Here is a 21,195-nt window from a genome sequence, read left to right as displayed (position 1 = left end):
GGGAGGCAAGAAGGGGTATCCACAGTGCTGGTGATGCTCTTTGTTGACCTGTGATTACATGGGTGTTTACGTGATAAAATGAGCTATATACTTTTAAATTCAACATTTTATATGCTACATTTCAATAAAGGCTTTTTTTTTTTTTTTTTTTTTTTTTTTAGAAAATCTATTTTATTTGAAAGGCAGAGTTAGAGAGAGAGGGAGACAGAGTGAGCAATCTTCCACTGGCTGGTTCACTCCCCAGATGGCTACAATGGCAGGAGCTGGGCCAGAGCAAAGCCAGGAGACCAAACTCCGACAAGGTTTCTCTCCCACATGGTTGGCAGGAGTCCAAGCACTTGGGCCATCTTCAACTGCTTTCCTAGGTGCATTAACAGGGAGTTGGAACAGAAGTGGAGCAAGACAGGACTCATACCGGTGTTTGAAGGGGACACACACATCATAGATGGCAGCTTAACCCGCTGTGTCACAAGACCAGTCCTTCATAAAACCTATTTTAAAACAAACACATTATATGCTTAAGACATAACTCTGATATTTTAATGATAAGCTGAACAGGCAGGCCCCACATCTCCTTCACACTCCTGGAACCAATGCTCCAGAAGAAATGCACAAAACTGACACCTTGAAGCACAGGAAAAATGGAACCTACTGTACATCAACAGCAGAAAGTTAATAAATGAACTGTGGGATCACAGGCTCACAGCCTGGAAGTGAAGATCAAACTGCAGGCGCATTCATCACTGTGACTCACTCTCAAGACACACCTACTACTACTGACAACCTGGCCACATCTCACCGGATTCTCACAATGGCCCCCAACTGCTTTGTGTATAACTGGTACCCTTTTAGCTTATCAACCCAGGAGCCACTATGATCCTCTTGGAAACAGAAATTTTACAGCTGTCACTACTGTGTTCTCATCCCTTTGTTAATTTCCTGCTGCTCTGAGAACAAAAGGCAAAGTCTTTCCAGTTAATCCACAAGATGCCCCCATGATCAGGTTCCTGGGACAGTTCCAACCTCGTCATCTACAATCAAGCTTGCTTGCTGTTGCATGGCTGTCCCAAGCACAGATCTTTGTGGCCTTGGAACAGCAGGAAGGTAGTCTTCTCTGGATTACAACACTGGCAGTTCACTTAGATCTATGCACAAACAACTTAGATCTGTGCACAAACAACCCATCAGACAAAAGGCTTCCCTTACCCACCCGGTAACTGCTCAACCCTCACATTCCCTCTAATCATCACCATGCCTAATGCTTCTTACACTGTATACACCACCACTTGACATACGAAGTACTTACGTATTTATCAGGTGTCCCACCCCCGGCTAGGATGTAAGCAGCATTAGGGCAAAAATCCTGTCATTGCTTCTGGTCCTGGGCAACAAAGAATAGTCCTGGGCATAAAACGGGTATGGACATGATCCAAACTTACCATTATTTGCTAATAGGGTAACCTGAATTTTCAGATTCTCCATATGCAAAACGGAGGTGATGACAATTCTTGCTTCTTCGGGCTAATCACCTACAGATGATTCCCCTACTTAGAACGGTCCAACTTAGGAAATTTTTTTTTTTTTATTACAATAGGTTTACCAGGACTTAACCCTGTCATTTCTGGAAGAGCATATGAACTTACCTAAGTTCACCTTTATGATGTTTTTGCTTTAATGATGGATTAAGGTATTCAAAGCACTTTTCAAATTATAAGGGGTTGGCTGCCAGAACTGTGGTGCAGCAGCTTAAGCCACAGCCTGCAGGGCTGGCATCCCATAGGGGTGCATGTTCTTGTCCTGTCTACTCCACTTCCAATCCAGCTCCCTACTGATGGCCTGGAAGAAACACCAGAAGATGGGCCCCTTACCCAGATGGGACATCCAGAACAGCTCCTGGCTCCTGCCTGGCCCAGCCCCAGCTGTTGAAGCCATATGAGGAGGGAACCAGTGAATTGAAGATTCTCTCCTTTTCTGTCTCCCTCTCTTTCAAATAAATAAATAAATCTCAAAAAAAAAAATTATAATGCTTGGAGCCATAACCCCATTATATGTTGAGAATCATCTATACTATTCTATCAATAAAGAAACCAAGAAAAGAAATATTTAGGAACAATAAAGACTTTACATAGAATTTTAAAAGCTTGGTTTAAAGAAAGAAAAAAAGATGTCAACAACTAAAAGTATACATGTTATATCTATTTAGATAGCAGTTATAAGAATTCCCCACTGGTTTGAATGTATAGGGCCCACAGAGTATCCAACTGAGAATTCTTCCCCAATCAATAAAGTAAATAGAAAGACAATAAAATAGCCATAGCAGCTTAAGCCAACCATCAGTTTTATTTTTTCTCAAGGAATATAGTCTGGAAGTAACCGATCCAAGGCTAGTGCAGACACTGGAACCACAGGGGAGGCCAGGATCACCATGACTTTTCTGCAGCGCCCCCCTCAGAACGTGGCTTTCATCCTCCTGGTCATAAGACACACTAGGTGTTGGATCTCTTCACAAGCTGAGAAGTTGAGGGAAGAGCAAAGATTAAAACAGAGAAAAACCCAGGTAAGAATGGCCCCATTTTGAGAACTTTCTCAGAAGCTCACACAGTGCCATCTGCTTGTTTGTCAATGGCCAGTGTTACGGCCTAGTACCAATAGTATGGACTAGTGTGAAAATCTTTTGAGAAAATTCAAAACAGCACTCATCTGACAGCACCTGAATTTTCTTAATACGGAAGATGAGAGTGCATAGTAGGGAAGCAACCTGAAGTATATGCCACTCCTTTTTTTGACAGCAGGCCACAAACATACCAAAGGATCCATGTGATAAAGAAATCATGCTCTGATCGCAATGTATTTGAATTAAGATACCAGCAACAAATATGTACTAAAAAATACCCAAATGTTGCATGGTATACAGCACAATTCTAAATATGTCATTGGTTGAATAGATTATTCAAAAGGAAAATAAGACATCGAGAATGAAGTTACAGTAAAAATCCTATTTACAAACTTTTTGTGATGACATTAAAGGGTTAGAGAAGCATAACCTTAAAAATAAGGACTAAAAATTAACGAGCCAGAGTCTGATCAAAGACTGATTAAGTCCAATCCCATACTCACTGGAAAATCCCACTGGGCTCTTTCTCCCATTGAGACTTTTCATCTGCACACACAAGTGATGGGACTGTGTATGCAACCACTTCCACATGGGGAGTATCAGCAGTGTTAAGTCTTCACATGTTTCTTAAAATAACTGCACTGATAATATTTTTAAAATGTTACAACTTCTCATGGTGCGAATGCTCCTAAGATTCATAAATATCAAGGGATTACCATAGGCAACGATTGACGAATAATTGAGATTGTTCTCAACCTCAGCAATACTGACACTTTGGAGCACACAGCTGCTTGTTGCGTGTGAAGCCTGTGCATTCTAGCTGTCTTCCCACTCTGCGCCAGCTGCCGCACTTCTCCACAGCTCTGACAACCAAAATGTCTCCAGGCATTCCCAAATGTCCCCTGTGCAGCAAAATCACCCCCAACTGAGAACCACTGCTATAGATCCCGTTTGGCAGTTTTCCTATAAAGGGCCAGGGAGCAGGAATTTCAGGTTTGATGGACTGCATAGGGTTTCTGTCACATATTTTTCCTCTTTCAAAATGAAATAACCACTCTTAGTTTGTAAGCCGCCATGAAGTAAGCTGGCCATTGTTTGGCGACTTGTTATAGATTTCCTCATAGTCTTGGATTTTTTCTTCAGTGTAAATACAGTGTGACACTAGGAAAGGTCTCCCGATCATTCCATTCACAGATTCTTCCTCCTGTACTCATCACTCTTCTACCCAGAACATGAGAAATGGTTCCTCTCCTTAACTTAAGAGTAAGAGCTGACTGTACATGGAAGTTGTCGCCACAGCACAGACACACACATGCTCTCCACCCAGTCTGCGCTCACAAATCTCCCAAGTGACGAGAGACGGCGCAAGTCTTCCCACAGGCATCACACAAACTGGATCTCTCCCCAGGTTGCGTGAACTCCCTTGTGCTCAGTAAGACAAGCGCTCATCAGGGCATCCTGGCTTCCTCGGGCCAGGTGTGCTCGTGTTCCCATTCACTGTAGCCTCTTCCATATCGAGGACACAAAGAGCTTCTCTCCTCTGTGAGTCTTCACGTGGCTCCTCAGGGAGGAGTGGTCGCTGAAGGCCTTGCCACAGGCCAGGCATTCATAGGGCTTCTCCCCGGTGTGTATCCTCCTGTGCACGTTCAGGTTGGAGCCAATGCTGAAGGCCTTGCCACAGTGGTCACACTCATAGGGCTTCTCTCCTGTGTGACTCCGCATGTGCGTCTTCAGGGTGGACTGGTTTCTGAAGGCCTTCCCACACTGCCGGCACTCAACACGCTTCTTCACCAGATGGATGCTCATGTGCCTCCGCCGGGACAGATAATCGCCAAAGACCTTGCCGCAGGCAGCGCACTCGTAGCGCCTCTCTTGAGTGTGGATTTTCCTGTGTGCGGTGAGGTTCGAGCTGGCGCTGAAGGCTTTCCCGCACAGGTCACAGCCGTAGGGCTTCTCTCCAGTGTGAGAGTTCATGTGCGTCTTCAGGATGGACTGGTTCCTGAAGGCCTTCCCACACTGCCGGCACTCGATGGGCTTCTTGACGATGTGAATTCGCATGTGCTTTCTGCGCGACACAAGGTCGCCGAAGGACTTCCCGCACTCTTTGCACTCGTAGGTTTTCTCCACCGTGTGGTTCTTCTTGTGCAAATTGAAGTTAGACTTCCAGCGGAAGGCTTTGCCACACTGCGTGCACTCGTAGGGCTTCTCCCCTGTGTGGTTCCTGACGTGCTCCTTCAGATGGGAGGGGTGCTGGAAAGCTTTCCCGCAGTCGTGGCACTCGTAGGGCCTCTCTCCGGTGTGCGTCCTCTTGTGTGCGATGAGGTGGCAGCTCCTGCCGTAGGCCTTCCCGCACTGATCACACTTGTAAGGTCTCTCGCCAGTGTGCACTCTCATGTGGATCTTCAGGGCAGACAGGGTCCGGAATGCGTTTCCACACTGGCCGCAGTCGAAGGGCTTCTCTTTGAGGTGAGTTCGCGCGTGACTCCTCAGCGCCGAGGGGTCGTTGAAGGCCTTCCCGCAGTCACTGCATTCGTAGGGCTTCTCCCCGGTGTGTATCCGCCTGTGCCGCGTGAGGGAGGCGCTTGTGGTGAAGGCTTTTTGGCACTGATGACATTCATGCATTTTTCTCCCGTCATACACGCTCACGTGTTGGGTTCCGTGTGGTCTGTTCCTGAATCCTGCCCCATAATCACGCCGGTGATAGGGCCTCTTGCCGGCAGGCCTTCCCATCTGCTGAGTAAGAGGAGTGTCCAGACTTAAAACGTCAAACAAGCGAGCATATTCCGTGGATTTCTCCCCAGGAGTTCTTTCCTGTTGGTTAAGAGATGAGTGATGAGGAGGGCAAGTCCGACATTTAGGACAATCCTACAAACGAACCCTATCTAAAGTGATATAAACAAAAGACTGCAGATGTAATAATTTGCAGTGCGAAAGCCCCACTCCTGCCCCATTTGAGATCTATGAGGGAACAGGTCAACACTATGCTGTGAGGCCCCATGGTGCTGCTTTTACAAAGTTCTGAATTGAGCCCCAACGCTCAACATCTGAGACAGTGACAGAAACATCCACACAAGTGAGGAAGTCGGAAGCTTGGTTCAGGAGTTCCCCCAGCTGACAACACAGTGGGCCCACGGGAACTGCAAGTGTGGATCAAAGAATTCAACCAACTGCAGATTAATGATAGCAGAAGTAAAAACTGCACTGCACTAAAAACATACAGTCCTTTCGCACGTTATTATTTCTGAGATGATCTGGATTAACCACTATTTACATGGCATTTCTATTTGATTAAGTAAATTACCTGGAGATGGCAAAATAAATGGGCTCTAGAATCATCTAGACACGATTTCAAGTACCTGGGTTATATGCAAATACTGTGTCTTAAGAGACTTGGGAGTCATGGGACCAATCCACTGCAGATACCAAATCTTCTCGGGGAATGTTACTTGCCTGGTTCTTGAACTATTTTCTCAATTCAGGCTGCTCCAGCTTCCTATAATATTGAAGAACCTGGAATTATCCTAAGGAAATCTTACCATTGTTACACTGCTGGATGTCTGCTTCCCAAAAATATTTTCCATAAGAACTGACCACTTGGTTTTAGATGGAGTCTCCCAATCTGAAAAAAATTGGAAAAGTATTGGTGTGCCAGAAAAAGAAAATGGTAAGATGGCAGTGGCAAAAAAGGGCATTTTTCATTGCAAATACTAACTGTACACAAGGAAAGGTGATGCAAAAGGGAAGAACACACAGATGATCAAAACTATTGTTAAGAAATTTGCCTAGATGAGAAATTAGATTGACACTGATAATGGCAGAAGAGAATGATCAGGAAGGTAAAATGTGAAAAAATGGAACAAGCAGTTCACATAGAAATGTTAAATTCAAAGATGAAGGGGGCATAGAAACCAAAGGACTAGTGAATAAATGGACAGTAAAACAGACAGTATTTTCCAACTTCCCTGGGTGACATTTCCTAACATATCTCCCTACTATGGTTTGTGGGTCATTTTTTTAAAAACTGATTATTTATTTGGAAATGAGAAAGAGAGAGAGACTGAGAGAGAGAGAGAAACAGATCTTAAATCAATGGTTCACTTCCCAGATAGCCACAGTGGTCAGTGCTGGGCCAGGCCAAAGCTAGGAGTTCATCCAGGTATCCATACAGGTGGCAGGGGCAAAACATTTGGGATATCTTCTACTGCTTTTCCCCCAGGCCACTAGCAAGGAGTAGGATCAGAAGTAGAGCAGCCAGAAACGAATCAGTGCCCACATGGGATGCTGGTATCACAGATGGTGGCTTTACCTGCTACACCATAATGCTGGCCCCACTCTAGACGTCATTTGTCCCCCATGGTTCATGTATTGGAGGCTTGGTCCACAATGTGGTGGTAAAGGGAGCGCCTGATGGGAGGTAACCAGGTCAGCTAGAGGCCATGCCCCTATAAGGGACCAGTGCTGGTCTTGCAGAATATGTCAGTTCTCATCAGAGAGTCCCTGCCCAGTCTCTGGCTTTCTGTGCTTGTGCTCATACCAGGACACCCTTCTCCACAGTGTGATACAGAGTGGGCCTTACCGGAACACTGACTCCATGCGCAAGAGCATCCAGAATTGTGAACCACATAAACCACTTTCCTTTTTTTTTTTTTTTAATATTTATTTATTTATTTGAAAGGCAGAATTACAGAGAGGCACAGGCAGAGAGAGAGAGAGAGAGAGAAAGAGAAAGAGAGAAAGGTCTTCCATCTGCTGGCTCACCCCCTAAATGGCTGCAACGGCCGGAGCCGAGCCAAAACAAAGCCAGGAGCTTCTTCTGGGACCCCTACATGGGAATAGGGACCCTAACACTTGGGCCATCTTCTACTGCTTTCCCAGGCCATGGCAGAGAGCTGGACTGGAAGTGGAGCAGCTGAGACTCAAACCAGCACCATATGAGAAGTTGGCACTGCAGAAGGCAACTTTACCCGCTATACCACAGCGCTGGCTCCAAACCTCTTTCCTTCATACATTATCCAGCCTCAAATATTTTGTTACAGCAACAGGAAACAGACTGCCACACTCCCTCCACCCCAATCACCCAATAGAGGTGGTGGGCAAAAGCATTTCTGTCTGTTGGTGCTCACTCACCTGGACAAGTGTCTTGATGAATTCCCCTCTGCTCCGTCCTTGGCTCCTCTTCTTGTTCCAAGTGTGAGATGAGGCTGGGTTTGCCAACCTGATATCCTAGACGGGGAAAGATACATGCTGAGGAAGGACTGGGTGAGGGACAGCCCCTTCCATCAGACCAGCGTCAACAGCCTGGTCTTCTGTACTCTGAAGAAAGGACAAGTCTGACTCAGAAATAGCCAACGGGCAGTGCCAAATTCCTAAGGAACACAGCCAAAGTCTCATAAAAAACAAAACCACACATACCTATGCATTTTGTCCTCCAAAAGAATGGAAGCTATGCCTAAGGGGCTGGCACTGTGGTGCAGCATGTTGAACCACCTCTTGTAATGCCAGCATCCTACATCAGAGACCTAGTTGAGATTCCCAGCTGCTCTGCTTCTGATACAGCTCCCTGCTAATGCACTTGTAAAGGCAGCAGATGGCGCAAATACACACACTCCTGCCACCCACATGGAGACCTGAATGGAGCTCCAGGCTCTTGGCTTCAGCCTGGCCCAGCCCTGGTTGTTGCAAATTGACGCTCTCTCTCTATGTCTCTCCCTCTCTGTTACTCCAACTTTCAAATATATAAAAACAAATCTTAAGAAAAGAAGAAGAAGAAGAAGAAGAAATCTATGCCTCTATGGCCAAGCTTGACAGATACTGGAGAACCTCCAAAGGTGGATTTGACAGTCAGGTCTTAACATGCACGCAAGATGCCCTGAGGGTGGTCTGCCTGTGTGCAGCAGTGTTCTGAACCCCCTCCTAGTTCCTGGGTCACAGCAAGTACTTCAACACAAACATCTGATTACCTGACTCATGCAATTGAGGTATCTGTCCACTGATGGATGGATAAATAAAACTTGGTATACATGCACGTTAGAACATTCAGCCATAGAAAAGAAAAAAGTCCTGTCGATTGCCAAGAACATGAACTGGAGGACATTACGTTCAGTGGAATAAGAAAAGCACAAAGACAAACACTAGACATTCTCACTCATCTGTGAAAGCTAAAATGTTGATCTCGGAAGGGTGGGCACTTGGTCCAGCAGCTGGGATGCCCACATCCCATGGCAAAGGGCGGAGGTTCGAGTCCCAGCTGTATTCCTGACATCAGCTGCTTGCAGACATGCATGCCGGGAGGCAGGAATGGCTCTAGTTACCATGTCCCTGACACCCATGTGGGAGGCCTGGATTGGGTTCTCAGATCCGGATTTTAGCCTGGCCCTGTCCTAGTCACTGTGGGCAACTGGGGAGTGTACCAACAGAAGGAAGCTCTCATTTTTTTCCTTCTCTCTCTCACAGATAAGTTTAAGTTAGAGATGATCTCACAGAAGTGCAGAGTTCCAGCAGTGGTCACTAATGGCTGGGGAGGGAAAGAAGCGGCACAGAGGGAGACTGGATAGGGGCACCGACATCTAGTGTCCTACAGCATAGCAGGGTGAGTACAGTCTGTATAGAGTCAGGAGAGGAGTTTGAATGAAGATCCTAATACCAACCATGCACCAATGTTTGAGAGGAAAATCTTATCACTCAGATTTAATCATTACATGCTGCATACTATAGTATTTCAGAAAGTTCATGAAAACACATATTATAAAAAAAAAAAAAACTGTACAGTTTGATCCCCAGACTTTAAAGAAGGGGTGACTAATCTTTTGCGGTAGCACTGTCTGGCCACAATATAAATCAGAGGACCAAGAATCATGGTCAGAAAGTGTGACCTTAAATTATAATACAATTTTACAACTGTTTTGCTGTGGGCACAGTAACTAGAAGTCCCCTTTTCAAATCAAACTAAAAAGGAGAAGAGAAGCTTCACTGATGACCTAAAAAATTTATAAATAATTTGTTTAAGTTGTTTGATCTTACCTGGAATGACACAGTTCACACAGACACTGTCCTAAGTCACAGAGACAGTGTTAGAACATGCCCATGACTATAGATATCTAGCTCAGGTGACTTGATATTAGAAAGAAGCTTCAAAAAATTATGGATGGAATCCAGTATCTTTAACAGAGTCCAGGAGGAAGGGGGCAAGCTAGGCAGAACGAGCAATGCCAAGGAAAAACTGTATTTGGGAAAAAAATTTACAGCTTTCAATTTTTTGCATCAAAATAAGACTTAAATTCTAATCCAACTTTCCAGGAACTTTTTAAAGTACCCTCATTCATGTATCGAGTTATCTCGGCACCCCACAAACACGTACACATTTGTGTCAATGTAAAGGGAGGTTTAGTTCCTGGGTGTGGGTGTGGACATGAAGGGCTGAGCCGGACTCACCCAGGGACGTGAGGTTGCTGTAGTTCTCCAGCATCACATCTATGTACAGCTTTCTCTGAGAGGAATCCAGCAAGGGCCACTCCTTCTCCGTGAAGTCCACGGCCACATCCTGGAAAGTCACGGATTCCTGAAACACCACACACATTCAGGGGCTGTGAGGGAACTGACACAGGACTGCCAGGTGGCTGCTATGGGTCCCAGCACTCACTCCGGGAGCCAGTCTCTAGGAGAGACCCTGTCCCCGCCTCCCATCGCTCATTCAGTTATGACGAGGGACAGAATCTCTGCACGCCCAGCTCTTAGCTTCATTTCCCCTAGCACTTTGTAAGCACCAGAGAAACGTGTGCTACGTCAACTGTTTCATTTCCCCTGGTTTCCCTGACCCCAGGACCGTCTCCCAGGATTCTCTGGGCCCTGATCACGCATCCCTCAGCCTAAATGGAAATGTACACAATCTCAACCCATGGTAATGAGGGATTTTAGGGAGTGTCTCTCCTACCCTAAGTGCACCCTGAGATCTTCTGTACCTGGGAACCAACACTGGGTGGTGTATGAGGCTCCAGACCACTGCAAACAAACAGGTCCAAATTCTGGGGACAGGAATGGTCTTGTGAAGGAGGAGGAACTTCTGACTCCTGGGGAGAGGCAGGATCCTGAGTGGACACAGCTAGAGAAGAGAGGAGTCATGACAAAGCCTGCCCTGCATCACAACCCCACAAATCAGGAACTGATCTACATTATGAATACATGCATCCCCAAACATCTCTCTCTCTTTCTCTCTCACACACATTCACACACACACACACACACACACAGGACTGATCTATGAGTATGCACATCCCCAGTTACTCATACATATACACACCCACACACACACACACAGAACCTGACCTATGAATATGCACACCCCCAATCACACACACTCTCTCTCTCACACACACACACACACACATGGCGATGGGATATATTAGAATCAAGCCTAGACATAAAAATTTACATTTAATATACAACTTATTTACATAGGCTCAAAGTACCTTCACACACCACTTTCAGTGCACTTGTGTTTTGACTGGGACCTGTTACCTGAGATCAGACTGCAATTTCTCAATGCTAAGACCGTTTTGGATTTTGGAGGATTTTCAGGTTTTGGACTAGGGATGCTCAACCTGTACGTATTCCCAACTGACCAGTGAGGCAACTGAAGTTCCTAGAGACAGGGCTGACCCCACGCTCAAAGCTCTCAGGCTTTGTCTGTCTCCCAGGCACAGCCAGCAGGGGCCCCTGCAGCTCTGTGACCCCTCTTCCACTCATTCATGCCCTCTCCTGCAGCCCTTCCCGTGGCTATATACCCTCCACCTCGGTGGAAGGCAGAAGTCACTTAAGCTCAATTTCTGAGAGCATGCGTTAACACAAGAACTTACCAACTGTGGCAGAGACACCAAGAGCTGCCATCCTATGATAGTGACAGTCAATCTTCCCACATAAGCAGGGCACTGGAAAATCAGTAGGCTTTGCTCTGGCTCTCACAGGACTCTCCAAGCTGCACCTGTAGGGGATGAAAGAGCACCGGGAGGAGTCAGAGGCCAGCTGGGCCTCCTGCTCACTGAGGACAATGCACTTCCTTTTCTGAGCAGCAAGTTCTGTCAGATCCTGGACCTCTGTCTCAGGTAGACCTCTAAGCAGTGAGGCTGGGGTCCTGATCTGCCTCAGCCTCGCACAGCATTCAGATTACACTCTTCCCAAGTGACTTGTCACCAAGCCCAACTCTGTGAACGCTCACCCCTTAAACACGCTGGCCCCAGGGTTCGGCATTTGGCCTAGTGCATCAGACACCGCTTGGGGCACCCACATCCCTCATCAAAGCACGCTGGTCTAAGCTCCTGCTCTGCTGCTGATTCCAGTGTCCTGTTAATGTGCACAATGAGCTGCAGCAGGTGACTGCATGGGTAGCTGGGTCCATGTCACCACATGGGAGAGATCTGATTGAGTTCCTGACTCCTGGCTTCAGCCAGTCACAGCCTCAGTTGTCGTAGGCATTTGAGGAGTGAACCAGCAGCCAAATCAGGAGCCAGGAGCTCCACAGGGTAGCATACGTAGCAAGGACTTAAGCACAGCCCTGGCTGCTGTGGCCACTTGAGGACTGCACTAGCAGATGGAAGATCTGTCTCTGTTACTCTACCTTTCAAATAAATGATAAATATTTTAAAATATACATGCTGAGAAATAATATACAGTAATTTTACAGCTTACTATCTTGAAAATCAAAATTTACAGATGTAAATGCTAGACAGAATGACTCTTGTTACTTTTACCGCTATTTCCACCAGCATTTGTCAAGCAAACACAACCAAAGCCATAGAGACGTGAGAACACTATGTACCACTTCCTCTGATTTGTTAAGCTAACACAGAACTTCTCTATGTCCTCCATGATGTTTCCGCTTTCAGTGAACTAGACGAAATGTCCCAGGGGCTAGAAGGGAAGAATAAGACTTTTGTTTGCAAGGGGCCGGTGTCATGGCGTAGAAGGTAAAGGTGCCTCCTGCGACATTGGCATCCCATATGAGCACCGGGTCATGTCCTGGCTGCTCCACTTCCAATCTAGCTTCCTAACAGCCCGGGAAAAGCAGAAGATGAGCCAAGTACTTGGGCCCCTGCCATCCATACAGTAGGCCCAGATAAAGCTCCAGCCCAGGCCGTTGCAGCCATCTGCAGAGAGAACCATTGGATGGAACATTCTCTCTCTCTCTCTTGCTCTTTCAGATAAATAAATAAATCGTTAAAAGAGAGAGAGAGATAAGATTAGGAAGACGGTCATGGGGGCGTAGGGCAGAGGAAAGAAGACTGAATCACTTCTAACTGAGTTCAAAAGGAGAGGGAAGGAGCACAAGCAATTACTGCAAAATACAATCACTACAGTTTTTTTTTTCACTTCAGAAGGAAAACTGAACAAGTTGAAGAAAAATTGAAAGAAATGCTAGACATAGTATCACTGAACCAGAGAAGAGCAATGGTAGAAAGAACATCTTAGCAGCACCCAGAGGAAGAAGACACCATCTCTAAAGCAACGGCTCCCAAATGTCAAGCTGCATCACAAGTACCTACGGCTAACAGCAAACACTGTAAGTCATTCTCTAATAAAAACAGCTCACGGGGCCAGCACTGTGGTGCAGCGGGTTAAGCCACTGCCTGTGACACAGGCATCCCATTTGGGCACTGGTTAGAGACCAGGCTGCTCCACTTCCTATCCAGCTCCCTGTCAATGGCCTGGGAAAGCAGAGGAGGATGGCCCAAGTCTTTGGACCTCTGCACCTCCATGGGAGACCCAGAAGAGGCTCCTGGTTCCTGGCTTCAGCCTGGCACAGCCCCGGCTGTTGTTGCCATTTGGGGAGTGAACAAGCCAATGGAAGATCTTTCTGTCTCTCTCCCTTTCAATAGACAGACAGATAGATAGACAGATAAAATACCTCACATTGCTAGGCCTCATCCCCAGAGCTTCCAATTTTTGGGGTTCAGAATCTGCATCTCTCAGTGGAACTTCACAAGTGATGCTGATGCTGGTCAGGATACTTTTTTTTAAACTGACTTATTTATTTGAAAGACAGAGTTACAGAGAGGCAGAGAGAGAGAGAGAGGAAGAAAGATCAATCTTCCATCTGCTGGCTCACTCTCCAAATGGCCACATCAGCTGCAGCTGGGCCAATCTGAAGCCAGGAGCTTCTTCCAGGTCTCCCACATGGATGCAGGGGCTCCAGCACTTGGACCATCTTCCATTGCTTTCCCAGGCACATTAGCGGGGAGCTGGATTGGAAGTGGAGCAGCCAGGACTGGAACTGGTGCCCATATGGGATGCTGGCACTGCAGCTGATGGCTTTACTCGCTATACCACAGCTCTGGCCCTACGATAACACACTTTATGAACCACTGCTGGGGGCCGGTGTTGTGGCACAGTGGGTTAGGCCACTGTAAATAATGCCAGCGTTCCATACCTGAGTGCTGGTTTGAGTCCCAGCGGTTCTGCTGCAGATCCAGTTCCTTTCTAATGCACCTGGGAAAGCAGTGGATGATGGCATAAGTGCATCAGAGACAGAAGATCTCTTTCTGTCTCTCCTTGTCTCTGTCACTCTGTCTTTCATATAAATCTTTAGGGTGGGAGTGTAGCACAAGAGTTAAGACATCACTTGGGATACCTGCATCCTGTAACGCCTGGGTTTTGGAATCCCAGCTCCACACCCAATCCCAGCTCCCTGGAAATGAACACCCTGGGGAGGCAGCAGGTACTGGGCTCCTGCCACCTATCTGGGAGACCTGGATTGAGTTTCCAGCTCCTGGGTTTGGTATGGCTCAGCCCCAGCTGTTGCATGCATTTGGAGTGAACCAGTGGGAGGGAAATCTGTCCCTCTTTCAAATAAATGGGTTTCTAAAAAAGAATCATTATTTAAAAGCAACGAGCATTAGACTGACAGGTGATTTCTCAACAGCAACAGGAGGAGACAAAAGACAGTGGAATGTCTTCGAGGATTTAGAATAAAATATAAAATACTGGGATGAGCACTGTGGCACAGCAGAGTGAGCCACCTCTCAAGACATCTACATCCCCTACTGTGGTGCTGGTTCGAGTCCCAGTCACTCTGCTGTATATCCAGCTCCCTGCTAACGCATCCTGGGAGGCAACGGGTGTTAACTCAGGCACTTGGGCTCCTGTCACCCACATGGGAGACCAGATGGAATTCCAGCTCCTGGACCTGTGTCACTCAGCCCTGCAAGCATCTGCTGAATGAACCAGCAGGTGGAAAATCTCTCTCTCTGCTGCTCTGCATTTCAAGTAGATTAAAAAAACAAAACAAAACAACACATTTAAAATCTAAAACTGTATAATCATCTACATGTCCACTGAGAAAGAGGACAACACAATGATATTTTCAGCTTTCCACTCACGTAACAGACATTCTAAAACATGTATTTCAGGAAGAAAGAAAAACCAAACTAAAGAGTGCAAGAACCAAGTAAAACATAGAAAGTGGAAAATATAGGTACAATGAAGCAAAAAAAAAATGACTGCAATAATCTGAGGTTTAAAAAAATAATATAGAACTAAAATGTAAGAAAACTATATAAATTAAGAGTGTTAACATGTATCAGAACCTAAAGTTAATGATAAAGCATGGATAAAAATGTATAAAAATTGTTTATGGGGCTGGCACTGGTGCAGGAGGTCAAGTCGCTGCTTGCAATGCCACTATCCCACATCAGAGTGCCAGTGCTAGTCCTGCCTACTTTTTTTTTTTTTTTTTTTTTTTTGACAGGCAGAGTTAGACAGTGAGAGAGAGAGAGACAGAGAGAAAGGTCCTCCTTTTCCGTTGGTTCACCACCCAAATGGCCGCTACAGCCGGTGTGCTGTGCCAATCCAAAGCCAGGAGCCAGGTGCTTCCTCCTGGTCTCCCATGGGGTGCAGGGCCCAAGCACTTGGGCCATCCTCCACTGCCCTCCCGGGCCACAGCAGAGAACTGGATTGGAAGAGGAGCAACTGAGACAGAATCCAGCGCCCCAACCAGGACTAGAACCTGGGGTGCCGGCACCGCAGGCAGAGGATGAGCCTAGTGAGCTGTGGCACCGGCCCTGGCTACTTCTGATCCAGCTTCTTGCTAATGCACCTGAGAAAGCAGCAGAAGCTAGCCCAAGTATGTGGGCCTCTGCCACACATGTGGGAGATCCAGATGAAGCTCTGGGATCCTGACTTTGGCTTGATCCAGCCACTGCTGTCTTTGGGGAGTAAACCAATGGACAGATTTCTTTCTTCCCCTCCCCACCAACCCCGTCATTCTGCTTTTCAAATAATAAGTCTTTAGAGAAAAAAAAAGACAAAGAAATCCACATTATTCCCTCATGCATTCAATACACAGTGGCCTTCGTAGACCAGGAATCGTAAGGTATCTGAAATACATCAGGGAGGCCAGTGCTGTGGCATGGCAGGCAAAGCCACTACCTGCAACACCAGCACCCTATGTGAGTGGCCACTTCCTGTACTAGCTGATCCACTTCTGATCCAGCTCCCTGCTAATGGCCTGGGAAAGCAGTGAAAGACGGCTAAAGTGTTTGGACCCCAGACATCCACATGAGACACCCAGAAGCCCCCAGCTCCTGGCTTTGGCCTGGCCCAGCCCTGGCCTTTGTGGTCATTTGGGGAATGAACCAGAGGATGGAAGATCTCTCTTTTCCTCTGTCTCTACCTCTCTGAAATTCTTTCAAACGAATAATCAAATCTTAAAAAAAAAAAAAAAAGAATATCAATAAGCAGATATGGAAAGAAAAGGTAAAAAACACTCACTTGTTAAAAGCCTACAGCAATTCACAGGGAAAACTCTTAAACCAGGAATAAAAAGCTTACTTAATCTAATAAAAACCATCCTAACAATTTCGTCTAGCAAACATGAAAGTTAATTCCTTTCAAGTTCAGAAAGAAAACAAGATTGCCTAGAGTCCTAGAGTTTGCTATCCAAACCCCAGTCAAAAATATAGGTCAGTCTGCCAAAAAAAGAAAACATGTACAATTCAAAAGGAAAGTGTACATATTTACTTATTTAGAGATAATAAAGTTGTCCCTGAAAAACATCAAAAAAAAAAATTAAAACAATTCTAATAAGCTTGCTGAATCCAAATTCAATAAACAAAGCAGTCAGAAAAAAATATCAAAGCAACAAAAAATATAGTTACTAGGAATAAGTAAAAAAAAAAATTAATCCTTTTTTTGCAGGCCCTTATAAAACTTCAGTGAAACGCCAAAGGCATAAATAAATGGACACAATTCCATTCAGAGAATACTCTACAGCATGACAAAACTCTCAATATTCACACAGACACAAGGTCTTCAAAAAGTTCATGGAAAATATGATTACGAAAAACCCATGAATTTCAAAACTCTTTGCATCAAGAGAAACCTAATTTTTATTTTATTTACTTTTCTTTTTTTTTAACTTTTATTTAATGAATATAAATTTCCAATGTACAGCTTATGGATTACAATGGCTTCCCCCTCCCATAACTTCCCTCCCACCCTCAACCCTCCCCTCTCCCCTCCCATTTTATTTATTGATTTTATTTACTTTTCAAGATCTATTTATTTGAAAGTTAGAGAGAGAGGAGCCAGCATTGTAGTGTGACAACTTAAGAAGGTGCCAATTCAAGTCCCGGCTGCTCCATTTGTGACCCAGCTCCCTGCTAATGCGCCTGGGAAAGCAGTGGAAGATGGCCCAAGTGCCTGAGCCCCTGCACCCACGTGGGAGACCCGGATGGAGTTCCCAGTTCCTGGCTTCTGCATGGCCCAGTCCTGGCTGTTGCCATTTTGGATGGAACCAGCACATGGGGCACATGGAAGATGGGACCTCTCTCTGCCTTCTTCCTCAGTAACTCTGCCTTTCAAACAAAACAAGTGTTTAAAAAAAAGAAAAGAAAAGAAAAGTGAGAGACAGAGACACATAAGACACATAGAGTGATCCTCCATCCACTGTTCCGTTGCCCAAATGGTCACAGCAGCCAGGTCTGGGCAAAGGCCAAAGCCCAGAACTCCATCCTGTCACTTGAGTGACAGGGACTCAAGTACTTGGCCATCACCACTGCCTTCCAGGTTCAATTGCAGGAAGACGAATTGCAAGCAAAGTACCCGGGGCAGTGCTAGCTTAACCAGCTGCGCCTCAAAGCTTGTCCTGGAAACGTTGTCTTTTTTTTTTAAAGATTTATTTTATTTATTTGAAACACAGGTTACGGGGGTTGGGTGGGGAGGTGGGGGTGGGTCTTCCATCTGCTAGTTCATTCCCCAGATGGCCACAGCGGCCAGAGCTGTGCTGATCTGAAGCCAGGAGCATGGAGCCTTTTCCGGGTCGCCCACGTGGGTGCAGGGGCCCAAGCACTTGGGCCATCTTCTACTGCTATCCCAGGCCACAGCAGAGAGCTGGATCAGAAGAGGAGCAGCCAGGACTTGAACCGGTGCCCATATGGGATGCTGACACTGCAGGCCAGGGCTTTAACCCGATGCGCCAAAGCGCTGGCCCTGAAATGTTTGTTTGTTTGTTTTGACAGGCAGAGTGGATAGTGAGAGAGACAGACAGACAGAGAGAAAGGTCTTCCTTTTTGCCGTTGGTTCACCCTCCAATGGCCGCTGCGGCTGGCAGATCGCGCTGATCCGAAGCTTGGAGCCAGGTGCTTATCCTGGTCTCCCATGGAGTGCAGGGCCCAAGGACCTGGGCCATCCTCCACTGCACTCCCGGGCCACAGCAGAGAGCTCGCCTGGAAGAGGAGCAACTGGGACAGAATCCGGCGCCCCAACCGGGACTAGAACCCGGTGTGCCGGCGCCGCAAGGCGGAGGATTAGCCTGTTAAGCCACGGCACCGGCCCCTGAAATGTTATCTTTTAATTCCCACTTGCCATAAATTTTTTAAGTACCTGCAAGGATTCAACACAATTTTTAAAAAGCCCAGAAGGTGGAACCTCACAAACTACCCTCAAATTTAAGTCAAGGTGTTCCCGAGAAAGCAAATACCACATTTCTCAAATGCTTTATTTGCAAGCCTCTAAACTACAAATGTACTCACATCAATATGGGGGGGGGGGGGGGGATGACAGAAAACGATCCCTTTGGGTCGGTGGCGGGTAAAGCCACTGCCCATAGTGCCGGCATCCCCTAAGGGCGCCAGTTCGAGTCCCGGCTGCCCCACCTCCCATCCAGCTCTCTGCTATGGCTTGGGAAAGCAGCAGAGGTTGGCCCCAGTACTTGGGGGACCACACGGAGTCCCAGGCTCCTGGCTTAGGCCTGGCCGAGCTCCGACTATTGCCAGCATTTGAGGAGTGCACGCCGATGGAAACTCGATCCAAGATGTTGATAATCACGGTAAGGACTCACGGACTGACTCTCAAGTTCAGAAGGCGGCGTGGGCCTGAATCTTACATCTAAGGGCTACTTACAAGAGTGTCAACTAAAGAAAGATTGGAGGTCACGTATATAGGTATTCGAGCTAAATGCGAACGAAAAGACGACCAGTTTGCTGCTATTCACGCGGGTACGAGACAAAACCGACAGCAGGGCAGAAGCGAGGCGGTGTCCCCTCGCTGGCCCCGGCCCCCACCCCCGCCGGACCCCGCCGCCAGGACACTCGGCCGGCGCCTTCACAGCGCTGACTGCGGGGTCTAAAACACGCGCTGCTCGCCCGGCGGCCTGGCCTCCAGCTCACCAGCCCGGAACCCCGTTATTCCTCCCCGCTTAGTGGGCCTCGCGCTCCCTCACGGATGCCGCAGGTAACGGGTTAAATGATGGAGGCCGGGCTTACACGACTCGGAGTACAATCCGGGATGCAGAGGCCTCGGAAGCTGGTGCCAAGCATGAAAAAGCTCATGCGGAACATCCAACCGCGGGGAAGCGGCGGGCCCCCGACCGGTGGAAGGAAGCCACCGCTGACCGCTCTTCGGCCCATGTGTCTAGCAGCAATCGCCTCCGAGGGTAATGGCTTCCGCTTCACTTCCGCCTTTTAATCTCGCGGGACTTCATTGGCCGTCAGTAACCCGGAAGCGCGGGACAGAGAATTCTGGGAAATGTAGTTTAGATGCTTTGGTGGGCGCAGTGGCCTTACCAAGGTGGAATTCACGTGGTGCAGCACGATTCCACTTTTATTATTCAGTCTTCAGCCTTCTTCTCCTCCTATCATCATTCATTCAGTGTTAGCAGTGAAGTTTACTGCTGTAAATACAATTTATACACTCGAAACTCTAGCCACGGGTCTACCTCTACCCTGAGTTACACTGCCTGATTCTCTTCACTGTTTGATGGACGGGGGCTCCGTTACCACTCAACCCCATCAGTGTATGCTTCCGAAAAATAAGCATCTTCTCTCACAGAACCACAGCCTAGTTTTCAACTTGAGAAAATTTATCATTGATAAAACTTCCACATAATCGTCCCTTTGCATTCTAGAGCCTTTGTCCTGGTTTCCATGGAGAGGAGTAGGTGAAGCAAGGTGGGCAGGTTCAAGATTGGCTGGTTAGAACAATTTCAGGAGACCCTGGGGCAGAGAGGGCTGTCTTAGTGTCTGGCCCCTAATCCCAGAGTGCTTAGGGCGGCTAGAGAGTACAATAGCAGAGATGGTTTGGGGTGTGTGCTGTGCACTGAATGGTTTGTATGTGACAGGCATGCCCAGGGGTCAGTTTGCTATCTCTTGGAATTAGCTAATCCCTAGGTGGGCAGCCTCTCCAGGGCTAGCCAGGACCCAAGATAGCAAAGCCACAGTGTCGAACCACAACAAGCATGGTCAACATAGCAGGAGTGTGTGGTTTGAGCCACAGTTCTTTTTTTTTTTTTTTTTTTAAAGATTATTCATTTGAAAGTTAGAGTTACACAGAAAGAGAAGGAGAGGCAGAGAGAGAGAGAGGTCTTCCATCCGCTGGTTCACTTCCCAGTTGGCTGCAATGGCCGGAGCTGAACAGATCCAAAGTCAGGAGCCAGGAGCTTCCCTGTGGGTCTCCCACGTGGGTGCAGGGGCCCAAGGACTTGGGCCATCTTCTACTGTTTTCTCAGGCCATAGCACAGAGCTGGATTGGAAGTGGAGCAGCTGGATTTCGAACCGGTGCCCATAGGGGATGCCAGCACTGTAGGCTGCGCGTCTTTACCCGCTATGCCACAGCGCCAGCCCCTGAGCCACAGTTCTACAACCATTTTAATTAGAAACACGATTGCATGATAAAAATCTGTTCTCCAGAGAGTCAACAAATTCTAGCCTAGATTTTCATATCCCCTTCCAATTGTCCTCATTAAAAGTGAACATGAGAAGTAGGCACTTAGCCTAGTGGTCAAGATACCCACATGCCACCATCAGAGTGCTTGGGTTTCATTCTGGGATCCAGCTCCTGACTCCACCTTGCCACCAAGTGCAGACTCTAGGAGGCAGTGTGATGGCCTCAAGCAAATGGGCTCCTGCCAACCGTCTAGGAGATCCAGATGGAGTTGCTGATCCCTATTGCAGCCCTGACCCAGGCCTGGTGGCTGTGGGTATTTGAGAGTGGAACACTGAGCAGGGGTATATGTTAGGTAGGAAGTTAGACATTAGTCTAGTTGTGTGTGTGTGTGTGAGGGCAGGGAGGGGGCAGGGAGAGTAGGGTACAGAGGG

General features: G+C 47.1%; 1 protein-coding gene across 2 annotated transcripts; it reads right to left on the bottom strand.

The window, feature by feature from the left end:
- Window positions 1-2,321: 2,321 nt before the first annotated feature.
- ZNF317 (zinc finger protein 317) lies at window positions 2,322-19,536 on the bottom strand. 2 transcript variants are annotated; one of them, XR_009864585.1, is made up of 8 exons: window positions 19,366-19,536; window positions 11,467-11,591; window positions 10,573-10,712; window positions 10,046-10,172; window positions 7,742-7,837; window positions 6,151-6,233; window positions 3,118-5,425; window positions 2,322-2,510 (listed from the first exon to the last, which is right to left on the bottom strand). XR_009864585.1 is itself a non-coding variant. In XM_062178625.1 (7 exons), the coding sequence occupies exons 2-7, from the start codon at window positions 11,495-11,497 to the stop codon at window positions 4,109-4,111; spliced, it is 1,794 nt and encodes a 597-aa protein (XP_062034609.1). In that variant the 5' UTR covers window positions 11,498-11,591; window positions 19,366-19,536; the 3' UTR covers window positions 2,322-4,108. The 2 variants fall into 2 exon arrangements, 1 of the variants encoding a protein (XP_062034609.1); XM_062178625.1 differs by having other exon boundaries at window positions 2,322-5,425.
- Window positions 19,537-21,195: the final 1,659 nt, after the last annotated feature.

Source organism: Lepus europaeus, chromosome 20 (genome assembly GCF_033115175.1).
Source record: "Lepus europaeus isolate LE1 chromosome 20, mLepTim1.pri, whole genome shotgun sequence".
NCBI classification, from domain to species: domain Eukaryota; kingdom Metazoa; phylum Chordata; class Mammalia; order Lagomorpha; family Leporidae; genus Lepus; species Lepus europaeus.
The sequence above is the reverse complement of the archived record's forward strand: the minus strand, read 5'-3'. Positions and strand labels throughout refer to the sequence as shown.

Bases quoted from the DNA above. Each gene is read 5' to 3' on its own strand.
- ZNF317 (XM_062178625.1), bottom strand. From the start codon at position 11,497: ATGGCAGCTCTTGGTGTCTCTGCCACAGTTG. The intron at 7,838-10,045 runs GTGAGTCCGGCT...TTCCCCGTCTAG, and splicing joins CAGCAACCTCACGTCCCTGG to GATATCAGGTTGGCAAACCC. The intron at 5,426-6,150 runs GTAAGATTTCCT...CTTAACCAACAG, and splicing joins CATCCAGCAGTGTAACAATG to GAAAGAACTCCTGGGGAGAA.